This window comes from Pongo pygmaeus, chromosome 1 (genome assembly GCF_028885625.2).
Source record: "Pongo pygmaeus isolate AG05252 chromosome 1, NHGRI_mPonPyg2-v2.0_pri, whole genome shotgun sequence".
Classification (NCBI taxonomy): Eukaryota; Metazoa; Chordata; class Mammalia; order Primates; family Hominidae; genus Pongo; species Pongo pygmaeus.
This window is the reverse complement of record NC_072373.2, coordinates 52,224,988-52,250,199: the sequence shown is the minus strand read 5'-3', so window position 1 is coordinate 52,250,199 and position 25,212 is coordinate 52,224,988. Positions and strand designations below refer to the sequence as shown.

General features: G+C 36.7%; 1 protein-coding gene and 1 pseudogene across 2 annotated transcripts in view; both read left to right on the top strand.

The window, feature by feature from the left end:
* CRB1 (crumbs cell polarity complex component 1) overlaps positions 1-25,212 on the top strand; it is a 211,720-nt gene that overhangs the window by 74,322 nt on the left and 112,186 nt on the right. The window contains exons 3-5 of one of the 2 annotated variants that reach the window (XM_054452101.1): positions 2,281-2,476; positions 5,346-5,485; positions 13,528-13,710. In XM_054452101.1, coding sequence (XP_054308076.1) covers positions 2,281-2,476; positions 5,346-5,485; positions 13,528-13,710 — 519 coding nt within the window. The remainder of the gene's footprint in view (positions 1-2,280; positions 2,477-5,345; positions 5,486-13,527; positions 13,711-25,212) is intronic. The other variant, XM_063647634.1, reaches the window with a different exon arrangement.
* LOC129014610 (small ribosomal subunit protein bS21m-like) lies at positions 20,483-20,746 on the top strand (annotated as a pseudogene).

Here is a 25,212-nt window from a genome sequence, read left to right as displayed (position 1 = left end):
ATAGGAAATAAAACAAAATATTAAAAAGGTTGAAATAAGTTTTCACTTTACTCGAATGCAGTTAGAAGCCATTGGAATTGCATGGATCATGCTTTTGGAATTTTGTGAGCTTCTTATCGCAGTCACCTTCATCTTTATTCCACTGCAGCCATACGTTGATCCAATTTCAAGTTAGACCCTGGCGTCATTCAAACCTGCTTTACAACCAAAATTATCACCACACCCTGAGGCTTCTCATTTCCTTGTTACTATTGAACTTTTAGCAGGACCTCTGTCGCCTGGCCTTTCCGTACCCATACTCGCTCTCACTCCTTCTCTATCTTGACATCTCCCCAACAATCATGGACTTCATGAGAAGCATCTCAGGGATGTGTCTGTCATTGCTCTCTAAACATTCTTGTTTTTGACCTTCAACTTTCCAGTACTGAAAAGCCCCATTTTCTACCTTTTTCTCCTCTAGCTGTAAGGCTATTAATCCATTTCAAATATTTATTACCTAATTTTAGCTATATATTTACTATTACTCTGTGGCTTTTTCTACATTAATTATTGATTTTTTAAAATGGTATTTGACACGCTGGCTGCTCCAAATTTTTCCAGTCTCTATATTTTATACTCCCAGTAATGTCATTTATATTTATTGATAAGTGAATTTAAGGTTATTCTAAATTCTCTTTTAGAGTTGTCTTTGCTTCCAGTCACTTTTCAAACATTTTTTATTCTACCTACCGTGAAGAATTAAGGATGGAATGCAGGAAATGACAAACACACTATAGTAATACCTACCATTGATGCAGCATTTACTGTATCCAACCTCGTTGTTAGTAGTGACAGAGCAGAGCTCAGTCCTGGATGGTCTGTCTAAAAAATTCATGGTCTTTCCGCTCTTCCGTGACCTTAGTTATGCCAAGTAAAATAACCGTGGAAAATCTCACTCACAGACAGCGTTAGACATAGCTAAGCCTCAAAGAGCAAGTCATTTACCTAGAAACAAGTGCTATTGCAAAAGTTTCCATTTTTATGGACATAAATTTAATGTTTAAGTTTTTTATTTTTTAAAAAACAATCACATTTAATATGCTAGCTTCTCTTTTAAGTTGGTTATTTGTTGAATCTACTAACAGTTGTAAATAATAGATGGTGTTAGAATATCCTGCTGCATTTTCTGTCAAGAAAAATGGGCACAAATCAATTGAACTACTACTGACTTTTGAGTTTTTTGAAAATCTTTTAATATCATTTTAATATATAATTTATTATTTGGGGTTAGAAACACAGAAATAAAGATGGATAAGTATAGATATTCCTCCTTTTGTGTCTTTTGAAACCTGTATGCAAATGCGATTATTGTATATCAAATACTATTTTGACATTTAATAAAATAGTTTGTTATTTAAATACTGCTACAACTTGTATAAATCATAAACTTATTTTGCTTAGCAAATAATACCTAGTAATTTTGGGGTGATAAGTACAGTTTTTTTTAATGTAACATTACCTTAAAATGAAGTGTTAATAGCTTCTAATGATGCCATTAATTACATTAAGTCACCAGTTTTTGTATTTAAAGGTAGTATTTTACAAAAAAGAAAAATTAAGATAAAAATGTCTACGCAAAATGAGCACTTAGATCAATAATTGCACATTATATATGTACAACAGATTTTTTTGTGGAAAAAAGTGTTTTTTCTCTAGCAAATACTTAGTATGTATCAGGTACTATTATAAGTACTTTCAAACACATTTAATTAGACTAAGAGTCCTATGAGATAATTACCACTGTTGTCTTTTTCACGTGAGGAAGCTGAAACATGGAAAGGCTGAGAAGCTTGCCCAAGGTCATACAGCTAATAAGTGGCTGTGCCAGGATCCCGACCCAACTATCTGGCTTTGGAGTCTGAGCTCTTACCCACTGTTCTCCCTGCTCCTTTACTAAATTAAGTGTTTAAAAATAGTGGAAAAACATCGACCAGCCACTTTTAGGCTTCCAACAAAAGTGCAGTTAACAATAAACTTTGTTCTAAAAATGACTTATTTATTTTCACGGACTAAACACCACAAGCTGTTGTATGCAATAATTCTTTGTAACAGCTGCTCTGCCTTGTACAACTTCCCATAAGCACACCAAAAGTTAATATCAATTACAATTAAGGGGGAAAATTATTTTGGGTAACGGAACATTTGACAAGTGCTCTGGTAAACAAAGCATTGTCAAATTGCTAAATTATGAACACTTTGCTAAAACTTTTTCTGTTTTTTCTGTGCTGACTTTTTTAAAAGGTGTAAACTGTGAATTGGAAATTGACGAATGTTGGTCCCAGCCTTGTTTAAATGGTGCAACTTGTCAGGATGCTCTGGGGGCCTATTTCTGCGACTGTGCCCCTGGATTCCTAGGGGATCACTGTGAATTCAACATTGATGAGTGTGCCAGTCAACCGTGTCTCCATGGAGGGCTGTGTGTGGATGGAGAAAACAGGTACATTTTCTCTGGCGTTGGGTGATTGGCTTAGAACTCCCTGACCAAGAACTATTTTACCACTCTGTTGAATTTAGAACTCTCACATTCTCGGCTTAAAATTTGGGGTGTAACTTTATACTTTAACTGATGAAAACATTCAGATTTCACTGAAAAGGGTATTCTTGGAGACCATCTGTCTCAAGAGGGAAGATTTTACAAGTCTTTCTTGTAATAGTTTAGAACTGCTTATCCTATGGAAAATGGCCAATTTTTCAATTCCATGAAATAAACCTGTTGTAGATAGGAAAGGTGCAAAAACAAAGCTAGAGATTATTATATATGTGTACATAAGTTTGTATCTATATGTCGAGGATATAAATCAGATGACAGCAATAAATCCTTTTAAAATGTTATATAAACCATGTTGGAAAGGGCAGTGATATTTAATTACTTATATCTTGAATTAATTTCCATGTGTTCAGGGAATTGGGTGAATACTTTTGAGAAAGCATAATGGTGAGAAATAGCCATGTGATTCTGCTTCAAATTGAAGTCTATCATTGGCTTTCAGGCAAAATAGAACAGCAATAAATTACATCTCAATATGATGAACATCATAAATGTGTGGAACAGTAATTGAGCTCATATAAAACATTTTTAAAAGAACTTTCTAATACTTATTTAAGCCACAACACTGAAGAACTTTCTAATCTTTATTTAAGCCACGATACTGTTACCAAATGCATAACAATTTTTAACAAGATTAGCACTTAAAATTATCTTGTTTGATTCTTCAACAGCTCAGTGGAAGGCAAGATGAGTATTTATGTTTCCATATTACAATAAGGAGTCTAAAGTTTAGAGAAGTGAGAAGACGCCCACAAGTTCACACAATTAATTATTTGCAAAAGGAAGAACAGAATGGTTCTCCTTTATTTAGTAAATAAGACATAATTTATCCCAAATCTAATTTCAAAGTGAATCAGAGTCAAAAGGAGAGCAATAAAAGGCACATATGCTGCAAAAATTTGCAACAAAGTAATGACTTTTTTTTTTTTTTTTTTTTTTTGAGATGGAGTCTTGCTGTGTCACCCAGGCTGGAGTGCAGTGGTGTGATCTTGGTTCACTGCAACCTCCGCCTCCCGGTTCAAGCAATTCTCCTGCCTCAGTCTCCCGAGTAGCTGGTATTACATATGCCCACCAGCATACCTGGCTAATTTTGGTATTTTTAGTAGAGATAGGGTTTCACCATGTTGGCGAGACTGGTCTCGAACTCCTGACCACAGGTGATCCACCCGCCTCTGCCTCCCGAAGTGTTGGGATTACAGGCGTGAGCCACTGCGCCTGGCCCTCAATTTTTAATAGAACAATGTGGCTGTACATTCTTTTTAAAATATAACTTTTAATTACATTCCATGTCTTGTCTTTGACTTTTAGTTGTACCCCAATAATGCTCTAGGGGCGTAAATCTACATTTCTGGAGACAGGTAACTGGCCAACAGAGAGACAGACAGGTCACAATGGAAGTTTCCACACAAGGCCTCCTAGAAGAAAAGGAGGCTTACCCCTCCATACTTCACTGTTTCCAGAAAGCATCAGGACAGAAATGACACAACGTTTTGATTCCAGTGGAAATGTAAACAAAACAAGGCTGAAACTTCGCTATCTTTTATTCTCCTCACTTGAATATGCCATGAATAATTTCCCCATTGTACCATTATCTCTTATTGCCTAAATGTTGAGATGATAGTCATAAGGTCAATCCAATACAACCTGACTTTATTTTCCCACAAAAATTTAAAATGTTTGCTATGAGATATATTGGAAAATCAGAACTGAAAAAAAAAAAAAAAAGAACTTCTTGCAGACCAAAGGAATTATGCAAATAGAGCTTCTAATTCCGTGAGGTCCACTAGTCAGCCAGCCAAGCCCTTTGAGCACAGGGTTTTTGTCGCTAATGTTTTACCTATACTAGATTTTTAGTAGGTATTTTTAATTGAACAAATGGAATACTGAATAGATTTCTAACAACACATATGAAGATTATAGTCACTTACAATATTTGCCTTAGTGATAAAAACACACACAGCCATAGCGAAGAGGACTCTACCTGCCTTATAAATTCATAGATATTTTCCCAAGACCCTCATTTTGCCTAAGCTGAGTGTGCAGGTACATTTTTTACAATACTAAATCCTTGAGGAGACCCCCACCTAAATTAAAAGTCTCCTTTTAATAAAATCAATAACTTTCTTCATTAGATTTGTATTTTGGGGCTATTTGATAATTCCAGTCATTCCGTTAATAATTAGAAATAGTAAGGCCTAAATATTCTTGCAATCTAAAAATAAGAGAACATCGTAAGTTACAATTCATTTAATAAAGGCTTTTCCTAAGTTTTTCATAATTTATGGTTTCATTTTTCATATGGAACCTTATTACTGGGCTCTCTGTATAACAGAGTGCCATGATGGTATAAATCATTCTCTACCACCTTAAAAAATATTAACAATTTTATTAAGTGCTATTTAATAGCAACATATTTAGTACCTTCAGATATGTGGGATACTGTGTCTATTCTTTATATGCATACTTAATTGTCACAATAACCTTGTAACATAGGTACTATATTCAGTTTACGAATGAAGAAACTGAAGTAAATAGTCATGGTTTGCATGAAGCTGTACTTTAAATTTTTTAAAGATAATAAGACATTAATATGGAAATAAATCATGCATTCAGTCCTGTATAGATAATTCCCCAGAGTTTTTGAGGTAGTAAGACTATGCCATGGGTCTTGGGTTGATGGACAGATGAAGAAACAGTATAAAGATATCTGATCTCAATATGACCAAGAGTTGACATGAAAATTTCATTTACTTTCCAGATATAGCTGTAACTGCACGGGTAGTGGATTCACAGGGACACACTGTGAGACCTTGATGCCTCTTTGTTGGTCAAAACCTTGTCACAATAATGCTACATGTGAGGACAGTGTTGACAATTACACTTGTCACTGCTGGCCTGGTGAGTGACAAAATACCTTCCACCAATTATTTTCCATTTGTTTAGAATAAACATATAGCTTTTAGCAAGTGAAATTAAAAATCAGTGTTGTTAAATGTTTTAAATCAATTATTTCTTCTAGCTATTATTGTTTAGTTTTATTCTTCAGTGCTCACACATATTTACTGCTATACTAAATATTGTCTAAAGTAGGTTACCAAGCTGCCCAGTGATCATAACCCTCTAGAGGAACAGAGGGGAAAAATCAATGGAAAGATGAAATTCAGCATGATCTTCATGGAGAAAAATTCACTGGAAGATGCTCTCTTTTTTTCCAAAATGTTCTCTTATATGGCAGGAATATATAGAAACCCATGAAATAATGTTAAACTATTAGAAACTTGTATTCTGTTAGGTATTTGTAATGTAACAAGTTATATTTGTTAATATAATAAAAAGTTAATTATCTATAAACCATAACTAAAGTTTACCTATAGAGGATAATTAGACTTGAGTATAGAGGTGATACAAGAATCAATAGAAAACAGTATGTAACATTTGTGTTACGTTACAGGCCATAGGCAAATATTGATGCTAATTTTGCGAAACAAACTGCCTGACATACAGCTTTGCACTGCATAACAATATTTTGATCAATGACGGACCACATATACAACCGCGGTCCTGTAAGATTACAATGGAGCTGAACAATTCCTACTGCCTAGTGATGTCATGGCTGTCTTAACATTGTAGTATCACTCACTATCCGTGGGATTGTGGTGGTCCCTCAGGAAGTATTCCAAAAGAAGGCATTGTTATCATAGGAGATGACAGCTTCATGTGTGTTATTGCTGCTGAAGACATTTCAGTGGGACAAGATGTGGAGGTAGAAGACAGTGATATTGATGATCCTGACTCCATGTAGGCCTAGTCTATGGTGTGTGTTTGGTTCTTAATTTTTAATAAAAGGTTTAAAAGCTTAAAAAATTCAAAATAGAATAAGATGTAAAGAAATTATTTATTTATTTATTTATTTTTATTTTTTGAAACGGAGTCTCTCTCTGTCCCCCAGGCTGGAATGCAGTGGCGTGATCTCCGCTTACTATAAGCTCCACCTACTGGGTTCACACCATTTTCCTGCCTCAGCCTCCTGAGTAGCTGGGACAACAGGCGCCCGCCACCATGCCCGGCTAATTTTTTGTATTTTTAGTAGAGACGGGGTTTCACCCTGTTAGCCAGGATGGTCTCAATCTCCTGACCTCGTGATCCACCTGCCTCAGCCTCCCAAAGTGCTGGGCTTACAGGCATAAGCCACTGCGCCTGGCCCATAAACAAGTTATTTTATACAGCTGTACATGTGTTTGTGATTTAAGCTAAGCATTATTTAAGAGCCAAAAGATTTAAAAATTTGAAAAATTTATAAAATAAAAAAGTTCTAGTACACTAAGGTTAGTTTTTTGTTTAAGACAGAAAATGTTCTAATAAACCTAGAGTAGCCTAAGCATACAGTATTTATAAAATCTACAGTAGTATACAATAATGTTGTAGGCTTTCACATTCATTCATTACTCATTGACTCTCAAGAGCAACTTCCAGACCTCCAAGCTCTATTCGTGTTAGTACCCTACACAGGTGTACCACTTAAAAAAATCTTTTATACTGTGTTTTTATTGTACCTTTTGTATGTTTAAGTATGTTTAGATACACAAATACCATTGTGTTTCAATTGCCTACAGTATTCACTACAGTAACATGCTGTACATGTTTGTAGCCTAGCAGCAATAGACTATACCCTATAGCCTAAGGTATGTAGTCAGCTATAACATTTAGGTCTGTATAAGTATACTCTATGATGTTCACACCATGATGAAATTGTGTAATGACTTACTTCTCTGAACAAATGTTTGTCTTTAAGTGATGCATGACTCTATTTTTTAAAATCTAATTCTCATTAGGATTTTTTGATAAAAATAAAAGATACAGCATCTCCTATCTCTTCTTGCTTTATTTACCGGGAAAAAAAAATGATAAACTTACGATTACTCAAGGCCTAGTTTTATAAGCTTACTGATCATCTGGATCTCTCTCCCCACTAACTTTATTGTCTAAGAAAATGATAATCTTGTGGGTGGAAAGGAAACGTGGAGACTAGTCAATCTAATCAGTAGTAGCTTCTGGCTGAAAGATATCCTATTGCCTAAGAGACATTTAACATCTTTGGTTAAATATATTTTATAGGAAAAATAAATGGAAATATAAAAGGAAGTTTGGAATGCTGTGGCTTAGAAATCTGTATATGTTATGTCTTCCCACTTGCAGATAATAAATGGGGGAATATTTGCTAACCTATGGTCATCAACTTGACTTAAAACTGAAAATTTTCCAAACTATGTAGTTTCATGTTCTTGTCACCAACGAACACTCATGAAAGATCTCTGTCCAGAAGCAGAGGGCAGAGTGGATGGTTTAGGAGTAGGATATGTTTCCTGTTTATTAACTGAATGAACTCGGGTGAGTTTCCTCTTCATCTTTCAGTTCCTCATCTGCAAAAGAGGGATAAAAATACTTTACTTGTAGTATTATTATGAAAAGTAAAATTGTAGAAATAGAGCCTTGCACATATTAAGCACTCATAAAAGGGCAACTATGTAGCAAGTTCTATACCATGAGGTGGAAATTATGTAGGAGGGCGAGAGTTTGTAATGGAGTCAGGCAGTTAAGAACATCTACCTCAAGAAATCCAATTAATACATGTTCCATTCATTCATGGATTCAAGCGTTTAAGCCACATGGATTTCAGTGGCTAATAAAACAGGGATCTGGGAATATAAAAGGTATCGTCCCTTCCTCCAAGGAACCTAAATTCCAGTAGCGAGACATATGTCAAAACGTATGTAGTACAATTTTTGGCACAATAAGAGGCTATAATAAATTCTGTAAAAATGAATAGAGAAGAAGTGCAGGGATAGCTTGATCAAAGAGGCACCATTTTAGATAAGCTAAAGATGACTAAGTTCCATAAATGTACTCACTAGCTGTGTGACTTTGGACAAATTACTGCTCTGAGCCTCAGTTTCCTCATTTATAATATCCACAGGATAGAGCTGTTTCAGAGATAAGTTCAGTAATGTATATAAAACTCCTGGCTTATCCTGGACCATAGTAAGCACTAAATAAAAGTTAAATAAATATCAAAATTAGGAAGTTGTGTAGTCCATTACTTATTTAAGAAATGAAGAACGGAAGGAGAAGAAGAAAGAAAGAAGCAAGAAATGTGGCAGGCACACATAGAAAAGAGCATGTCTGGCTGGGTGCCCTTGGCTCACAACTGTAATGCCAGCACTTTGGGAGACCAAAGCAGGCAGATCACTTGAGGTCAGGAGTTTGAGACCAGCCTGGCTAACATGGTGAAACCCCATCTCTACTAAAAATACAAAAAAAAAAAAAAAAAAATTAGCCGGGTGTGGGGATGCATGGCTGTAGTCCCAGCTACTCAGGAGGCTGAGGCAGGAGAATCGCTTGAACCTGGGAGGCAGCGGTTGCGGTGAGCCGAGATCACGCCACTGCACTCCAGCCTGTACTCCAGGGCGAGAGGGTGAGACTTCGCAAAAAAAAGAAGAAAAGAGAAAAAAAGAAAAGAGCATGTCCAATTGTGGAACTTTGAGTGATTGCAAAAATACTGGACTGTGTACGGCTGGGGGCAGAAACATTGAACTGGGGAGCAGGACTAAAGCCAGATCACAAAACTTCATATCTGCCCTGCCAACTACGGGGCAGAAAAATAACAAAATTTGCTTTGTTAATTTCAAAAGAGTTCCCTGGCTTCGTGGCAGATGATCAAAGAAAATAAAACTAAAGGCAGGGAAATCTAGTGAGAAGATTCCTAGGTAGTTTGAAGAGATGAGCCTGTTTGCTAGAACGAAGACAATAGTGGTTGGGGTCGGGGCAGGGGGTAGTCCTGAGAGTCACATAGGAGGTGGAAATGATGTGGGGAGTGAGAAAAGGGCACAGGTTCAGGACAGTTCTGCCTCTGGGTTTCTGCCTTGGGTTACTGCATGGATGGTAATTTTGCCTAGATAGAACATCCTGAATACCCTTGTAACCTATCTTGCTGTTGTATACAAAGATAAAAGTTAACACTACAAACTACTCCATATCTAAGAAAAGGAGACTATTTCTTCAGATCATGACTCCACTGCCACAGAACACAATGGCAAGAATCCACTGCTATAATTGCCTAGGGTCCTCATTTCAGAAGTAATTAATGATTGATTACAAGAAGTGTCAGTCACCTTAAATGCTTACCTTAAAAGATTTCCTGATGCCCAGATGTGATTGGAATTGTTAACAAACAAACATAATATAAGAACCCTGGGGATGTGACTCAGTATCATGTTGTTTCTTTGTTCAGAGTTTTATAGAAAAACTTGTTAAAACTATTGAATATAGCCTTGACTGAAGGAGTCTATTTATATACATGGTTAAAGAAAGCAGCAAATAAAATCCCCACAGGGCCTCAGTGGTGGGTACAGGACTGGCAAGACTATAAATCAGAACCTTCCTAATGTTCACGATTGGAATGAGATAATGCATGAGCCAGAAAAACAAAAAAAGGATTTATGATGATTCTAAATTACTCCCTAACCTGGATTATGTGTGTCTCCAGTCTTAGAATGAGAAGAAAATTGAAAATAGTCCAGTCTTTCTTCAATAAGTCCATTGTGGCACAACAAACACCAGTTAATAAAAACTTATTGTAAAAACTGTTATTGAATGTATTTGAAGAAACTTAAGTATGAAATAATAATATTCAAAAGGTAGACATTCAAGTTTAAGAGACTCTGAATGATCTTTGTTGGGGGAGTCACTATAAAGGATTGTTGGGTCTTGATCTGACATGTTCTTTTAGTTTCCTTTTTTTTTGTTTTTTTTTTTTTAACTTTTTGACTCTTAAGTTTCTTCTTCAGATTGTTGGGAAAGGCCCCAAGGGTCTTTTTGTAAAAAATATATTACACTGTTGAGCTGCAGAATTTATGTTGTGGTTATGATTTAACATATGATCTCATTTAGATGTTTATTAAAATTAATACAAAATGAGCAATCTCATTATAATCTCATCATTTGCTTATTAATAGTCAATTCCCTGATTTATGTGCTAAACTAGGATTATAATCTAAATTGTTATTTTCAATCTTTGAGTAGTACTAGTGATTGAAGGTCTACCGCTTACATATTGCTCAGTCCTGGAGTGGTAAATAAAATGAACACAGTCTCTGTTTTGTGAAGCACACAGCCTGCTGAGGGAGGAAACCATATACACAAATCAATATATATTTAAAATTACAATGAGAGCAATGAAAGAAAAGAATTGGGTGGCATGAGAGAAAATAAGGGGATCTTATTTATATCTGTACATGATGGAAAGTTATTCTGAGAAAGCAATACAAGATAAAGTCTGAAACCTGAGTAAGAGTTAGCCAAGGAAACACTTGAAGGAGAGTTTTCTAGAAGAGAGAAAAACATCACGAAGGCTGTGGGAATGCAGGGAGTTTTTACAGTTATATTAAGGATGTTGAATTCCTTTCTATGTGAAAGGGGAAGTTGTTGAATGATTTTAAAGTAAAGACATACTATGATTTAGTTTACAAGTTTTATAATTCTCGACTGTAAATTCTGTTTCCAAAACATTTCTCAGCAGAGTTAAATGATATTGCAAAGGCCCTTAGGCGACTGTGAAGTTGAATTGTGTTTCTTTAAAAATATGAGGCCTGGGGTGGTGGCTCAGGCCTGTAGTCCTAGCATTTTGGGAGGCCGAGGCGGGTGGATCACGTAAGGTCAGGAGCTCGAGACCAGCCTGGCCAACATGGTGAAACTTCGTCTCTACTAAACATGCAAAAATTAGCCAGGCATGGTGGCACGCAAGATGGTGGCAAGATTTATTCCAAAGAGTGAAACAACAAAGCTTCCACAATGTGGAAGGGGACCTGAGCAGGTTGCCACTGCTGGCTGGAGCAGCCTGCTTTTATTCCTTTATCTGGCCCCCACCCACATCCTGCTGATTGGTCCATTTTACAGAGAGCTGATTGGTCTGTTTTACAGAGAGCTGAGTGGTCCGTTTTGACAGGGTGCTGATTTGGTGCCTTTACAATCCCCGAGCTAGACACAAAAGTTCTCCAAGTCCCCACAGAGCACTGATTGGTGCATTTACAAGCCTTGAGCTAGACACAGAGTGCTGATTGGTGTATTTACAATCCCTTAGCTAGACATAAAGATTCTCCAAGTCCCCACCAGGTTAGCTAGATATAGAATGCCAATTGGTGCATCCACAAACCTTGAGCTAGACACAGGGTGCTGACTGGTGTGTTTGCAAACCTTGAGCTAGACACAGAGTGCTGATTGGTGTATTTACAATCCCTTAGATAGACATAAAGATTCTCCAAGTCCCCACCAGATTAACTAGATACAGAGTGCTGATTGGGCATCCACAAACCTTGAGCTAGACACAGGGTGCTGATTGGTGCATCCACAATCCCTTAGCTAGACATAAAGGTCAAGTCCCTACTAGACTCAGGAGCCCAGATGGCTTCACCTAGTGGATCCTGCACTGGGGCCACAGGTGGAGCTGCCCGCCAGTCCTGCGCAGTGTGCTGGCACTCCTCAGCCTTTGGGCAGTGGATGGGACCCGGTGCCATGGAGCAGGGGGCTGTGCTCCTCAGGGAGGCTGGGGCCGCGCAGGAGCCTTGGTGGATTAGGCGTGGCTCAGGCATGGCGGGCTGCAGGTCCTGAGCCCTGCCCCGCTGGGAGGCAGCTGAGGCCTGGTGAGAATTCGAGCGCAGTGCTGGTGAGCCGGCACTGCTGCGGCATCCGGGGCACCTTCCGCAGCTTCTGGCCCAGATGCTAAGCTCCTCACTGCCCTGGGCGGCAGTGGTCGGTGCTCCGAGTGCGGTGCCCGCAGAGCCCATGCCCACTTGGAACTCGCGCTGGCCCCCAAGCAGGCGTGCAGCCCTGGTTCCCGCCCACATCTCTTCCTCCACACCTCCCCACAGGCTGAGGGAGCCGACGCCCTCCTCAGCCAGCCCAGAGAGGGGCTCCCACAGTGCAGCGGCAGGCTGAAGGGCCCCTAAAGCGCTGCCAGAGTGGGTGCCCAGGCCACGGAGGCGACCAGAGTGAGTGAGGGCTGTGAGGGCTGCCAGCACGCTGTCACCTTTCATAATGATATTCATTGCAACATTGCGATAGCAAAAATGTAAGACAATGGTTTAAGGCATAGCACATCTATATTCTGAAATACTTGGCAGTGGTTAAAAATTATGAGTTAGATCTATATTACTAACATGCCTAGACTGTGCAAGGGAGTGAATAAAGCAAGTTGGTAAAGAACGCATATAATACGGTTCCAGTTATGTTAAAACATTCACATACACTAAAACTATATATATTTCTTACAGTTGCCTGTATTTATAAAAGCAAAGAAAAAGTTCAAGTAGAGAACTTTCATTGAAATTTAATATTTTAATTATCTATAAAGTGACAAATCATTTATGTTTTACTGTTCTTATTCCTGGTCCTAATAAAATAATCCAGCTAAGTCCATGCAAATTTAAAACAACTTCTTATTCTGTTTCATTGAATGTTAGGAAATAAGGATCTACCTTTATTTTGAGTTTTAAGAGAATTTGGTTTTGTGGATATTTGCTGACTTTTCAGCTATTGAAATATTTTAAATACAAATTTACAGATGAAGAATATTTGAAAAATTGGAGCCTTTCATTAAAATGTTCAGGTTAAATCCAGGTTATCCTGACATCTCATTTTATTTCAAGTCTTATTAATCAAATTTTTCTTTAAAATTTTTTGGTCAAAATTATTTAAGTGATTTTACTGATACTAGCACTTATTTCCACTAAGCCTCCTCTTACCAGATTCCCCTTACCAGCTCCTTGAGGGCAGGCACATCAACTTGTTAAATCAATGCCGGTATAGCAGTCAGCCTCCTTTTAGGCAGATGCTCTACAATTCAACACCTTTGACTTAGCAGCTTCTCTGAATTTTTAATCCTGCAGGATACACAGGTGCCCAGTGTGAGATCGACATCAATGAATGCAATAGTAACCCCTGCCAGTCCAATGGGGAATGTGTGGAGCTGTCCTCAGAGAAACAATATGGACACATTACTGGACTGCCTTCTTCTTTCAGCTACCATGAAGCCTCAGGTTATGTCTGTATCTGTCAGCCTGGATTCACAGGTGAGGCCAAGGAGATGGGATATGACTTGACTTTCTGGTATTTTACGGCAGACCATGGACTCAACCAAATGGTGTATTAGCAGGAAGAGCTGTGCTGTGTAAACTCTGTTGCTGTGGTGCAAAGGGTCCCCCTTGTGGGCATGAAAAGTATCTTGTTTCACATTTCAGAATTTCTCAAATCAAGAGAGAAATATTAAAAACAGGGATGAAAGAGGTATGAAAGGGGTGACATTTTTATATGTTATACTGGGAACTAGAGTGCATCTCAAGTTCTTTACCTTATACACAGAAAACGTTGAAATTTTTGTGCTATCAAATTTGATAATGATGTTAAATTTTATGTTATTCAAATTTGCTAAAATAGTTATTGTACTTACATTTACACTAGGAAAAATGACCTAGTCTCAGGTAATCTTCCTCAATGATTCTGTAGCTAAAGTCATTCCATATATCAAATTTAAATTACTCTTTTTTTTTCACAACTTTCTTACCTAAAACCCAGAGGAAATTTGCATGTATGTTATCCAATGAACAGTTTTGTATTGTCTGCTTTCTGTTCTGAAAATTTTCAGAATTATTGAGGCATTCCCCAATTCATTAATGGCTAGCAATTTACCCACAATTGCATTGATATCACTGAGAAAACCAATTACAATCTAAATTTCTATCATATTTCTTACTCAATAGATTAAGTGGTGCTTCTGGAAAATATTTCAGTTGTTGAGGATTTCTGAGAAAAGTAAATGAGAAATAAAAAAAGAAGGGGGTGGCTATTTACACTTAGGATTCTCTTTCAATGTTTCAGTTTTGAAGTTTAATGATCTTTGATTTGTGGCAGTGTTTGCTGCATGGTCGATAAAAAAAATGTTTATTTCCTTATTCACTGACCTTTCAAGGAGAACATACAGGAAAAAAATTCCCCAGGTGTCAATATCAGGAAAATGGTATTTTCCCTGAACAACTTCTATCATGCATGCTTTCCACCCTAGTTTAAAAAATGCATCCAAATAAATCTTGATGTGACTCAACTGATTAAATGCATGAAATAAATATTGTAATATATCATATTTCCCAATTATGTAAGCTACTAGAAATAAATATGAGATCTGCAAACATACAGGTCTTTCTGAAATATATTTATGTATTTACCTCACCTCTGGGGCTATTTAAACTTCCTGTTTCTGTTTCTTACTATTCCTCTTTTCAAAAATTTGTTTCTAAATTATTTGATTTTGGTCTAGTGTATGCATTTTCGTTAGCTACTTTATATTTTTCTTGGAATAAGGTGAAAGCATTATAAATTATTTTTTAAATATTGGTTTTAGGGTCATAAAGGGGTGATTCTGTGAAAGTCAAAGGACATTGCTAATATTACCTCATCAAATAAAAGGAAATGGGTGACCCCTTGAATCTGCAGATCTAAACAGGAGAGACAGTAGAATGTTCCAGAAAAGTGTTGGGCTTGATTTCTGAAGAGCTGTCAGGAATGACTATATGAGTTAAGATGTCCTGGCTGCCCCACATCTCTGTGGCTTAATGAAATGGTTTATGTTTCACTCATGTGAATTCCAAAAGTTGGTTCCCGTCATCAGTTGTCCTACAAATGGCAATTCAGGGTCACAGGCTCCTCTATGTTTTTCCCCCACTTCAAAATGTTACTTCCAAATTTGCTGTGCTCTTCTGCAGCAAGCCACTGGAGAAGGAAAGAAAATGGAGCATGACACCTGCAGGTTTTATGGGCCAACCACTACAAGTAATGAATATCTCTTTTACCCACATATTATTGGTCAAATTTAATCATGTAACTACATTTAACTGCAGAAAAGACTAGAAAATCTAGTCTTTCTGTGTACCTAAAATAAAGAGAAAATAAGTTTTGCAAACAGATAACCAATTTGACACAATAGCTAGAACTGGTACACTGGGGATACGAACCTAGATCTTCTGATTCTAAGTTCATCCTCCTGCCTACTATGTCACATATTTTTATGTCTACATGTTATTCTATATTTTGTTTTTAAATAACTTTTTAAATGATAATAGTATATTTATGTGCAGTTTTAAGAAATACAGGGAGGCCCATGTATGCTTTACCTAATTTTCCCAATAGTACCATGTTGCAAAACTATAGTTCAGTATCAGACTTGCATATTGACATTGACAAAGTCCACATCCAGAACAATTGTCATCACAAAGATTCCACCTCTCTCCTTCCCTGCCTCCTCATCCCTTATCCCTGGCAAATACCAATCTATTCTGCACTTGTATAATTTTGCCATTCCAAGAATGTTATATAAATGGAATCATGCAATATGTAAAGTTTTAGAATAGGAGTTTTTTTTTCCACTCAGCATCATTCTTTGGAGATTTGTCGAGGTTGTGTGTATCAATAGTTTGTTCCTTTTCATTGCTAAGTAAAATTCGATGGTATGTATATATCAAAGGTTTTTTAACCATTCAGCCATTGAAGGGCATCTAGATTGTTTCAGTTTTCAGCTATTATGAATAAAGTTGCTAGAAACATTGTTGTACGGGCTTTTGTGTGAATATAAGTATTCACTTTTCTAAGGTAAATGCCCAGGAGTAAAATTGCTGGTTCCTATGATAGTTTCATGTTTAGTTTTCTAAGAAACTGTCAAACTGTTTTCCAGTATGTCTGTACCATTTTGCATTCCCACCAGCAATGTACGAGTGATTCAATTTCTTTGCATTCTCACCAGCATTTAATGTTATCACTGTTTTTTAAATAGTCATTTTGATAGGTATGCAGTGATATATCATGTGGTTTTAATTTGCATTTACCTAATGTCTAGTGATGTTGAACATCTTATATGTGCTTGTTTGACATCTGTTTGTCTTCTGCAGGAAAATGTCTCCCCATGTTTTTTGCCTATTTCCTAGTTGAGTTGTTTTTATTTTTTTAACTGTTGAGTAATTTTCCACATACAGACCCTGGGCATTTTTTGTGAGGTTATACCTAAGTATCTCATTTTCTTTTGAGGGATAGTAAATAGTATTCTGTTTTTAATTCAGTTTCTACATATTCATTGTTAGTGTTGGGAAAGGCAGTATTGTGCATGTGACCTTTCAAACCCCTACTCAGCCACATAAGAATGGGCCTTGGGCCTAGAACACTTCCTTCCCAAGAGATAAAGCATCCTCGCAGCCCATGCTGGAGTTATCACCTTGTGTGGGAATATCTTTCCGTTTCAGACTCAATATGTACTCCCTTGTTCTGCTTAAACATATGTATCATATGGCACCTAGCCAGCCCCACTGCTATAACTTTCTTCTGCGGGGAGGGCAAAAGGTTCCTCTGCTGCAGCATGAAAGGGTTGCATGCTGCCAACTGCCCCACATCTGCTGCAAGGAGGCCCTGCTGTTTATGGGGACTGACGCCCACTACATAGCTGACCTTGCTCTGTCTCTTCTCTACGTGAGCAAAGCATTGTTCCATCTAGTACTTGACTGTGTTGTGTTTTCCTTGGTGACTCCAATACCAAAATGCAGTGGCCAAACGTGTCCAGACTTTTACTCCTGGTAATAAGCAACAGATGCCACTTGCTAAAGAGCTAGAACATAAAAATATGATTGTTTCTTGGTTGTTGATTGTGTATAGTGAGACTTTGTTTAACTCACCTATGAGATCTAGGAATTTTCTTTTTGTAGATTCCAGGGCATTCATTGTCTGCATGGACAATTATGCCATCTGCAAAGAGGACTGGTGTTATTTCTTCCTTTACAATACACATGCTATTTATTTTACTATGTTGAGTACGAGTTGTGAGAGCAGACATCTTGCTTCATTCACCATTTTACAGGGAAGGCATTCAGTCTTCTAGCATTAGCTATGAATTTTTATAGATGCTCTTTTTCAAGTTGAAGTAGTTCCTCTCTACTCCTAACTTGCTAAGAGTTTTTAATCATAAATGGGTATTGCATTTGGTCAGACGCTTTTTCTGCAATTGATTTATCATGTAAGTTTCTGATTTAGCCTGTTGATCTGGTAGATTGCACTGGTTCATTTTCAAATATTGAACCAGACTTGCGTATCTGAAATAAATCCCACTTGGTGTATTTTTTTTCAGTTTGCTAATATTTTATAAGACTTTTTTGCTTCTAAGTTCATGAAAGTTATTGGTCTATTGTTTTCTTTCTCTCTCTCTCTCTTTTTTTTTTAAACTGTCTTTGTCTGGTTTTATGATCAAGGTAATATTGACCTCATAAAATAAGTTGGGAAATGTTACTTAATTTTCTATTTTTTGGAAGAGAGTGTGTAAAATTGATGTTAATTATTCTTTAAATATGTAGTAGACATCTTCAGGGAAATCAACTGATCCTGGAGATTCCATTTTCTGTATCTTTTGAATTGCAAATTTAATTTCAGTATTGTTATAAGACTATCAAGAATACCTATTTTCAGCAATTTGTGCATTTCAAGGGATTGGTCCTTTTTTTCTAAAAATTGTGTATTTTGCTGTTGTTGGATGGAGTATTTCTATATATGTCAATTAGATCATGTTGGGTGGTTGTATGGATCGGATCTTCTATATTGCTGATTTTTCTGTTGAACTTCTGAGCATAATGTTGCTCATAGTATTGCCTTATTACTCTTTTAATGGCTGCAGAATCTGTAATGATTTCTCTGTTTTATTCCTAATTTTGACTATTTATATCTTTTCTCTCCTTTTTTGTCCACCTTTTTACAGGTTTATCAATTTTTTTTTTTAAATAGCTTTTGGTTTCATTGATTTTCTCTGTTTTCCTCTTTGCAATTTTATTGATTTCTGTTCTTTTTTATATCCTTATTTCTGCTTGCTTTGTGTTTATTTTCTGTTTTTTTTTAAATTTATTTTTATTTTTCTAGCTTCTTGAGGTAGGAACTTTTATTATTGATTTAAGACCTTTTCTCTTTTCTAATATATAAGCATTATAAATTTAACTCTCAATAGTGCTTTAGTAGCTGCATCCCACATATTTTGATATGCCATACTTCCGTCTTAATACTGTTGTGCGTATTTTTAAATTTCCTTTTTTGACATCCTTTTTGACCCATGGATTATTTAGAAATAAGAATTGAATTGTTTAATTTCTGTTTAGAAATTTTTCTCTTGTCTTTCTGTTATTGATTTTCAGTTTGATGCCATTATGATTAGAGAACACATTCTGTATAATTTCAAATAATTCAAATTATTTCAAATTTGTTGGGGTTTGTTTTTTGGCACAGGATACAATCTATCTTGGTAAATGTTCCATGGTTGCCTGAATAAAAATTAAAAAACAGCATGTGTTCCGCTATTGTTTAGAGGCAATTTCTATATATGTCAATTAGATCCCATTGACTGATGGTGTTGTTCACATTTTGTATATCCTTACTGATAAAGAATAGCACTGTCTAGCAGTCCTATTACTTGTTTAGAGGAGAGGTGTTAAAGTCCCCACCTATAATTATGGATTTGTCTGTTTCTTCTTTCAGTTCTATCAATTTTTCTTCACGTATTTTGAGGCTCTGTTGTTTGATATATACACATTTAGGGTCATTATGTCTTCCTGGTGTGCTGATCCTTTTATCATTAGGCAATGATATTTTTTTCTCATATTCTTTTCTTGCTTTGAAATCTAGTTCATTTGATATTGCTCTAGCCATTCCTGCCTTTTAAAAAATTATATTTACACAGCATATATTTTTCCACCCTTATATTTCCAACTCACTTATGTCATTAAATTCGAAATGAGTTTCTTGTAAACAGTATATCAAACAGCAAATTGTTGGATCATGCTTTTTTAATTCATCTTGCCAATTTCTGCCTTTTAATTGGTGTATTTAGACCATTTATGTTTAAGTAATTATTAATATTGTAGGGCTTGGCTCTATGATTTTATTATGTGTTTTCTGTTTGATTCCTTTCTTTGTCTTTACTTCCTATGAATTAGTTGACTATTTTTAGGATTTCATCTTGATTTCTGTATAGTGTTTTTAAATATATTGCTCTGTGTAATTTTCATAGTGATTGCTCTGGGTATGACTGATCATAGACTATTGGTTTCAGTATTTTACCACTTCAAGTGAAGCATAGGAATTTTACTTCTATTTAGGTTTTTTTTTGCCTTCTTCACTTTAAAATATCCTTGTTTTGAGGATCAGATGGTGTTATAATTTTTATTTTAATCATTACATATAATTTAGAAAACTCATGAAAAGAAGGATACTCCATTGTGTTTACTTAAGTGTCTATCCTCCATTGTTTGTCCTCCCCACCTTAGGCCTCAAGAGTCTTTCTTTTTTTTAAATCATTTTATTTAGGTTTACAGAGCTTTCTTTAGACATTCTATGAGGGTAGGTATGCTAGTGACAATTTATTTTGGTTTTCCTTTGAGAATGTGTTTATTGCACATTCATTCCTGATAAGTAGTTTTATTCAATGTGGAATTCATGGTTGACAGTTCTTTTCTTATGGAATTTGAAAAATTCTACACAACTTTGTTTTCTGCACCCCATGGTTTCAAATGAGTAATCTGCTATTATTGCAAAGTGGTGCTGGGTGCAGGGTTTGGGGGAAGGAAGGCCGTCTCGGCAGGAAGGCAAGTTTGCAGGCTTTTGCTCCCTTTTCCAAAGACCAACAAAGAGTACTTTCCCATCTCCCAACCCAAGCCCTTTTGGAACTGTGTGTGGTTGTTGGCACGCTGTGGTGCCTCCTTGCCACCCCTGTCCTTTCCATGCCTGGCGACGGGTCTTTGTGGCTCTACAGAATGGAGACTTAAACCCAGGGTCATGGCAAAACATCTGAAGTTCATCGCCAGGACTGTGATGGTATAGGAAGGGAACGTGGAAGGTGCATAGAGGACCCTAAACAGAATCCTCACTACGGATGGGCTCACTAAGGACATTAAGCTTCGGCGGTATTATGAGAAGCCATGCGGCCGGCGACAGAGGGAAAGCTATGAAAAGTGCCGGCGGATCTACAGTATGGAAATGGCTCACAAGATCAACTTCTTGATGTGAAAGAATCAGGCAGATCCATGGCGGGGCTGCTGAGGTGGGCAGATCCGTGGGAGGGCTGCTGAGGCTTGTGGATGGGACACCCAGTATGAAACCCTCATCCAGTTTTGTCTCCATCTCTTTTCTTTGTACAATCCCGTTTCCTATTACAGTTCTGCAATAAACTCAATCATATGTTTGCAAAAAAGAAAAAGAAAAGTGGTGTTGCCCTATAGGTAATAGATTATTTCTATCTAGCTGCTTTCAGTATTTTTTCTTTGTCTTTAATTTTCAGCAATTTATTTGTAATATGACTTGGTGTCAACTTATTTGGGTTTATCCTATTTGAGATAGTCTCACCTTTTAAAATCAGTAGACTTATGTCTTTTGGCAAATTTGGGGGCTTGTCAGCCAATTTTTCTTTGCATATTCTTTCAGATCCTTTTTTTTTCCCCACTTCTGGGACTCTAATCATACAAATATTGGGTCTTTTGCTATGCTTCCAGAGGTTTCTGAGGCTCTGTTTTTATTTTTGTTTCAGTCTATTTTCTGCCTTTTGCTCAGATTGAGCAAATTCTTTTGATCTGTCCTCAAGTTCATTGATTCTATTCTTTTTTGTCTCCCATCTAGTATTGAGCCCACGCAGGGAGTTACTTCATCTATTGTTTTTTTCAAGTCTATAATTTCCATTTTGTTCTTTTAAGCAACATATGTTTTTGCTGATACTTCTGTTTTTTCTTCATCTCAGGAGAATTTGTAACTGCTTTTTAAATCATTTTTATGATGGTTGTTTTAAAATTCTTGTTAGATAATTCCAATATCTGATTTATCTCTGGGTTGACATCATTTCATTTTATTTTCTCATTCAAGTTATGGTTTTACTGATCCTTGTGATGACATGATTTTGAATTGTATGCTGGACATTTTAGATATTAAGTTAGGAGACTCCATGTCTTCTTTGAATTTTTGAATTTAGCAGACAATCACCTTTTTAGGTTTTAAGAACAGGTCCTGGCCTACTTTTGTGGACTGTGGGTCCAATGATCAGTTTATTTTCTGATTCTTTGCTGTGTTGTTTTGACTTTCTTGGCTTACTTTGTGCCATTGGGCCTCCCAGGATCTCTACTGATGATCCCTGAGTGGTCAGAAGGTGTTTCCTTAGGTGAGAATGTTCCATGTCTTTCTGAGAAAGGGGAGTCTTTGATTTATGGGGATGAAGAGGCTCCTTTAGTGGGTGTTGTGGTGAGCTTCTCCCTGTTTCTGGGGGTAGAGAGCATTTCCTAGGCTGAATACCTGTTGTGGCATAATCCCCTTTACTGATCCCCCACCCACAGGGTATCTCTTGATGGAAGTGGGGAGTCTCAGAACTGCTAAGGAAGGAAAACACTTCACATAACAGGCCACCGTGGTAGCATAATTCCTTTTGCCATGGCCCCCTTGCCATATGATGCCTCTGGGGAGGAGAGAGGAGGGGAGCCTCAGCAACAGAGGAGGTGAGCTCTTTCTCTGGCTGCTCTTTTTTCTTTTCTTTTCTTTTCTTTCTTTTCTTTTCTTTTCTTCTCCTTCTCCTTCTCCTTCTTCTTCTTCCTTGTTTTTTATCAGTAGGGCTTTGTTTAATTCTCTTTGCCCATTCTTCCAGGCTCACCCTGTGTTGTAGGTGGGACTCTTGTTCAATCTGGGGAAAGAAAGAGCCAACCTGGGCCACCTACTCTTGTTTCTGTTGCTTACTGGGGATCAGCAAACACCAGGACTGAGGCACCTCCTTGTGTTATGCTGGAGGTTATAAAAAGCGCTGATGCTTTGCTGTTAGTCCTGGGGCGTCTAACCAGTTCACCTTCCTCTTCCACCTTTCAGAGTTCTATTTGGTTGTTACATGTAGTTTTTAGTCACGCTTAGTGGGGAGAAACAGGGAGAGACAAGTCTATGTTCTCTTGTCCAGTCTAAAAGTCCCTATGTAACATTTGTTAAAAACACTTGTGTTATAGTAGTATAAAGAAAATTGTTTTTTTTTTAATGGCTTCAGGTAGAAAAGCAAGTGTTAACTTTCTCCTTATCTTCCTGATAGTACCAAGAAGTTCAAAATATCATTTATTTTTATCAATGAGATGACTATACTTATAATTAATCATTAATAAATAACTTACTATTTCCCTTGCCTTTCTTTCATCCCGAATAGTTGGATATTCAACTTTATTTTATTTTTATTTGTTATACGTCCATTTTATATTTTGCAGATTGAAAACATACAGTTTACTTTTTTACATGCTATATGTATTTATAGCTCTATTGGTTGTTAGATTAAAATAAAATTTCAATTATGATGAAAAATGTATTTGTGCACAGTACATTTACTGACAGCTCCATTCAAAAGAACCATTCCAAGTGTTAAATACAGGTATAAACTATTCTCTTTTTGTATTATAATTAAGAATGTATTTATTACTCTTCACTACTTGTGTAATTACCTTCTATATTGAAAATATTTGCATATGTAACGTAATTTTTCTAACTTTTTATAATGTAAAAATGATATATACCAGAGTAGAAAATTAACTGACAGTCTCAGAATTATACTCAGGGAGATAGAAATAGAGAGAGCTTGAGACCATGGAAGATGAGAAATGAAAACAGGAACTCAAGGAGGCAGAGAATCCTAGTGAGAGGAATCAAGACCCCCTGAAGGAGGATTAACTTTTATTCAAGGTTTCTTCTAGAATTTCCAGCAAGTAAAGCAAGTTACCATGGCCCAGAGAAACCAAAAGTCTCATTTGGTAAGATAATTGAGAAAAATCTAAAGATCCATTTAGATATTTTAATGACTAGAATTGAACCATGCCTCTAGAGGCAATAGTGGTTACTATTCTCTAATTCTCCAAAATCATTTAAAAAAATTGGCAAAATATGCTCATATCTTGTCATAACTATTTGTGACCATAGTTGCAACACTCAAATTAAAATGAGAATGGAACATTGCCACTTGATTTAAATGTCTGTGCATTTACTTAAACCTGCACATCCACATAATTTTAATGGTAAGCAAAATAAATTTATAATTGGAGAAGGCCTGTAGTTGAATAACACTATTCAGTCCATTCCAAAGTCAGTAAATTATCTTTATTTTGTATGACCACCCTTGACCACTACTAGAAGGAATGTTGGCTGCTTCTTTGCATTCTGTTTCAGCTTTCCAGTCCGGGGCACTGGGCTCAGTTCTGGGGATAAAATGATGAGAGTACATGGTCTCTTTCCAAGGGAAAATGAAAGAACAGGAGGAAAATGATGCACAAAGTATAAGACAATATGATAACTGGCACAGTGGAGCCATAAAAAGGCACCATCAGATAAATCAATAAAGAGGAACTTTTATGCTGTTTATGCCAGATAGAAGTTAGCGGAAATTATAAGAACCCAAACAGCTTGATAAATTCACGTTTTGAAATACAAATCAACATTACTACTGAAACTTTTACAAGGATCTCATGACCTGTGTGCTTACCCTTGAACCATCCTGTTCTAACCAGCCAAGTGAAATTGGAAACAATTGATATGTCTTTCATGTGAACATTTCATTTCTATTTATCAAACTATACTCATGATAATACCCTTAACAAGTTTCCAAACCATCTCATCCAAGTCCAATTTTCATTTCTAACTTTCCCTCACCAACTCCAATTAGCATGTACTCCAACTCAGAGGAACACCCTCCCTGGTCTCTGGAACGCTACATTGTTGCCTCTGAGGCTGGGATTTTATTCTACTTCACCCATCTGCTCTCTGTATGGAAAGAACTGAGTGCAGCAGGGGATCCTATGAAGTCCTGGCTTCAAACCTTGGGCAAAAATAGCGGGTTTCTTAACAATAAACACCCCGATGAGAGCCACCTGGCAAAGTGACTGCACACAGGGCTTTCGTTCTCAAGTTCATCCGCTTCGAGCACAATGTTGCTAAAAATGAAGCGTTCACTTTTCCTTAAAAATCAAATCCTGTCACTTTACCTAAATCCAACTAAAATAGCCATAGAGGGCCAAGCATATATCATTCAAAGCTTCATATAGTCATGAAGGAATTAGGCAATGGGACAGTCAATATCTCCTGCTGGAAGAGAAATTTTCAATAGAATTTTTTCATTTGCTGACTTCACATTTCAGGAGCATTGTTCCTAGAGATGCACTTTTTTTTTCCCCTACTTACAATTTCAAGTTTGAGAATATAAATCCTAGCACTCTCAAACAGATATTTGATATGCATATAAAACTGTAACTCTAAAAGACGAAACTTCGCTCCTATCCTCGTTTACTTTATAAAACATCTTTTCAACAGATTCATCTGATTCATTTACCTTTGCCTTTACCATGCATGTTAATTTCTATAAACAAAACTATTCGTAGTGTGTATAACTATTTATGCTTGTACTCTTTTTGATTTTACTATGTTAGCTGCAATAACTAGGACAGGTATACCACATTATGCATACATTAATTTAAAAAATGATTTTTGTTGATTGCTTACTGCCTATTATTTAC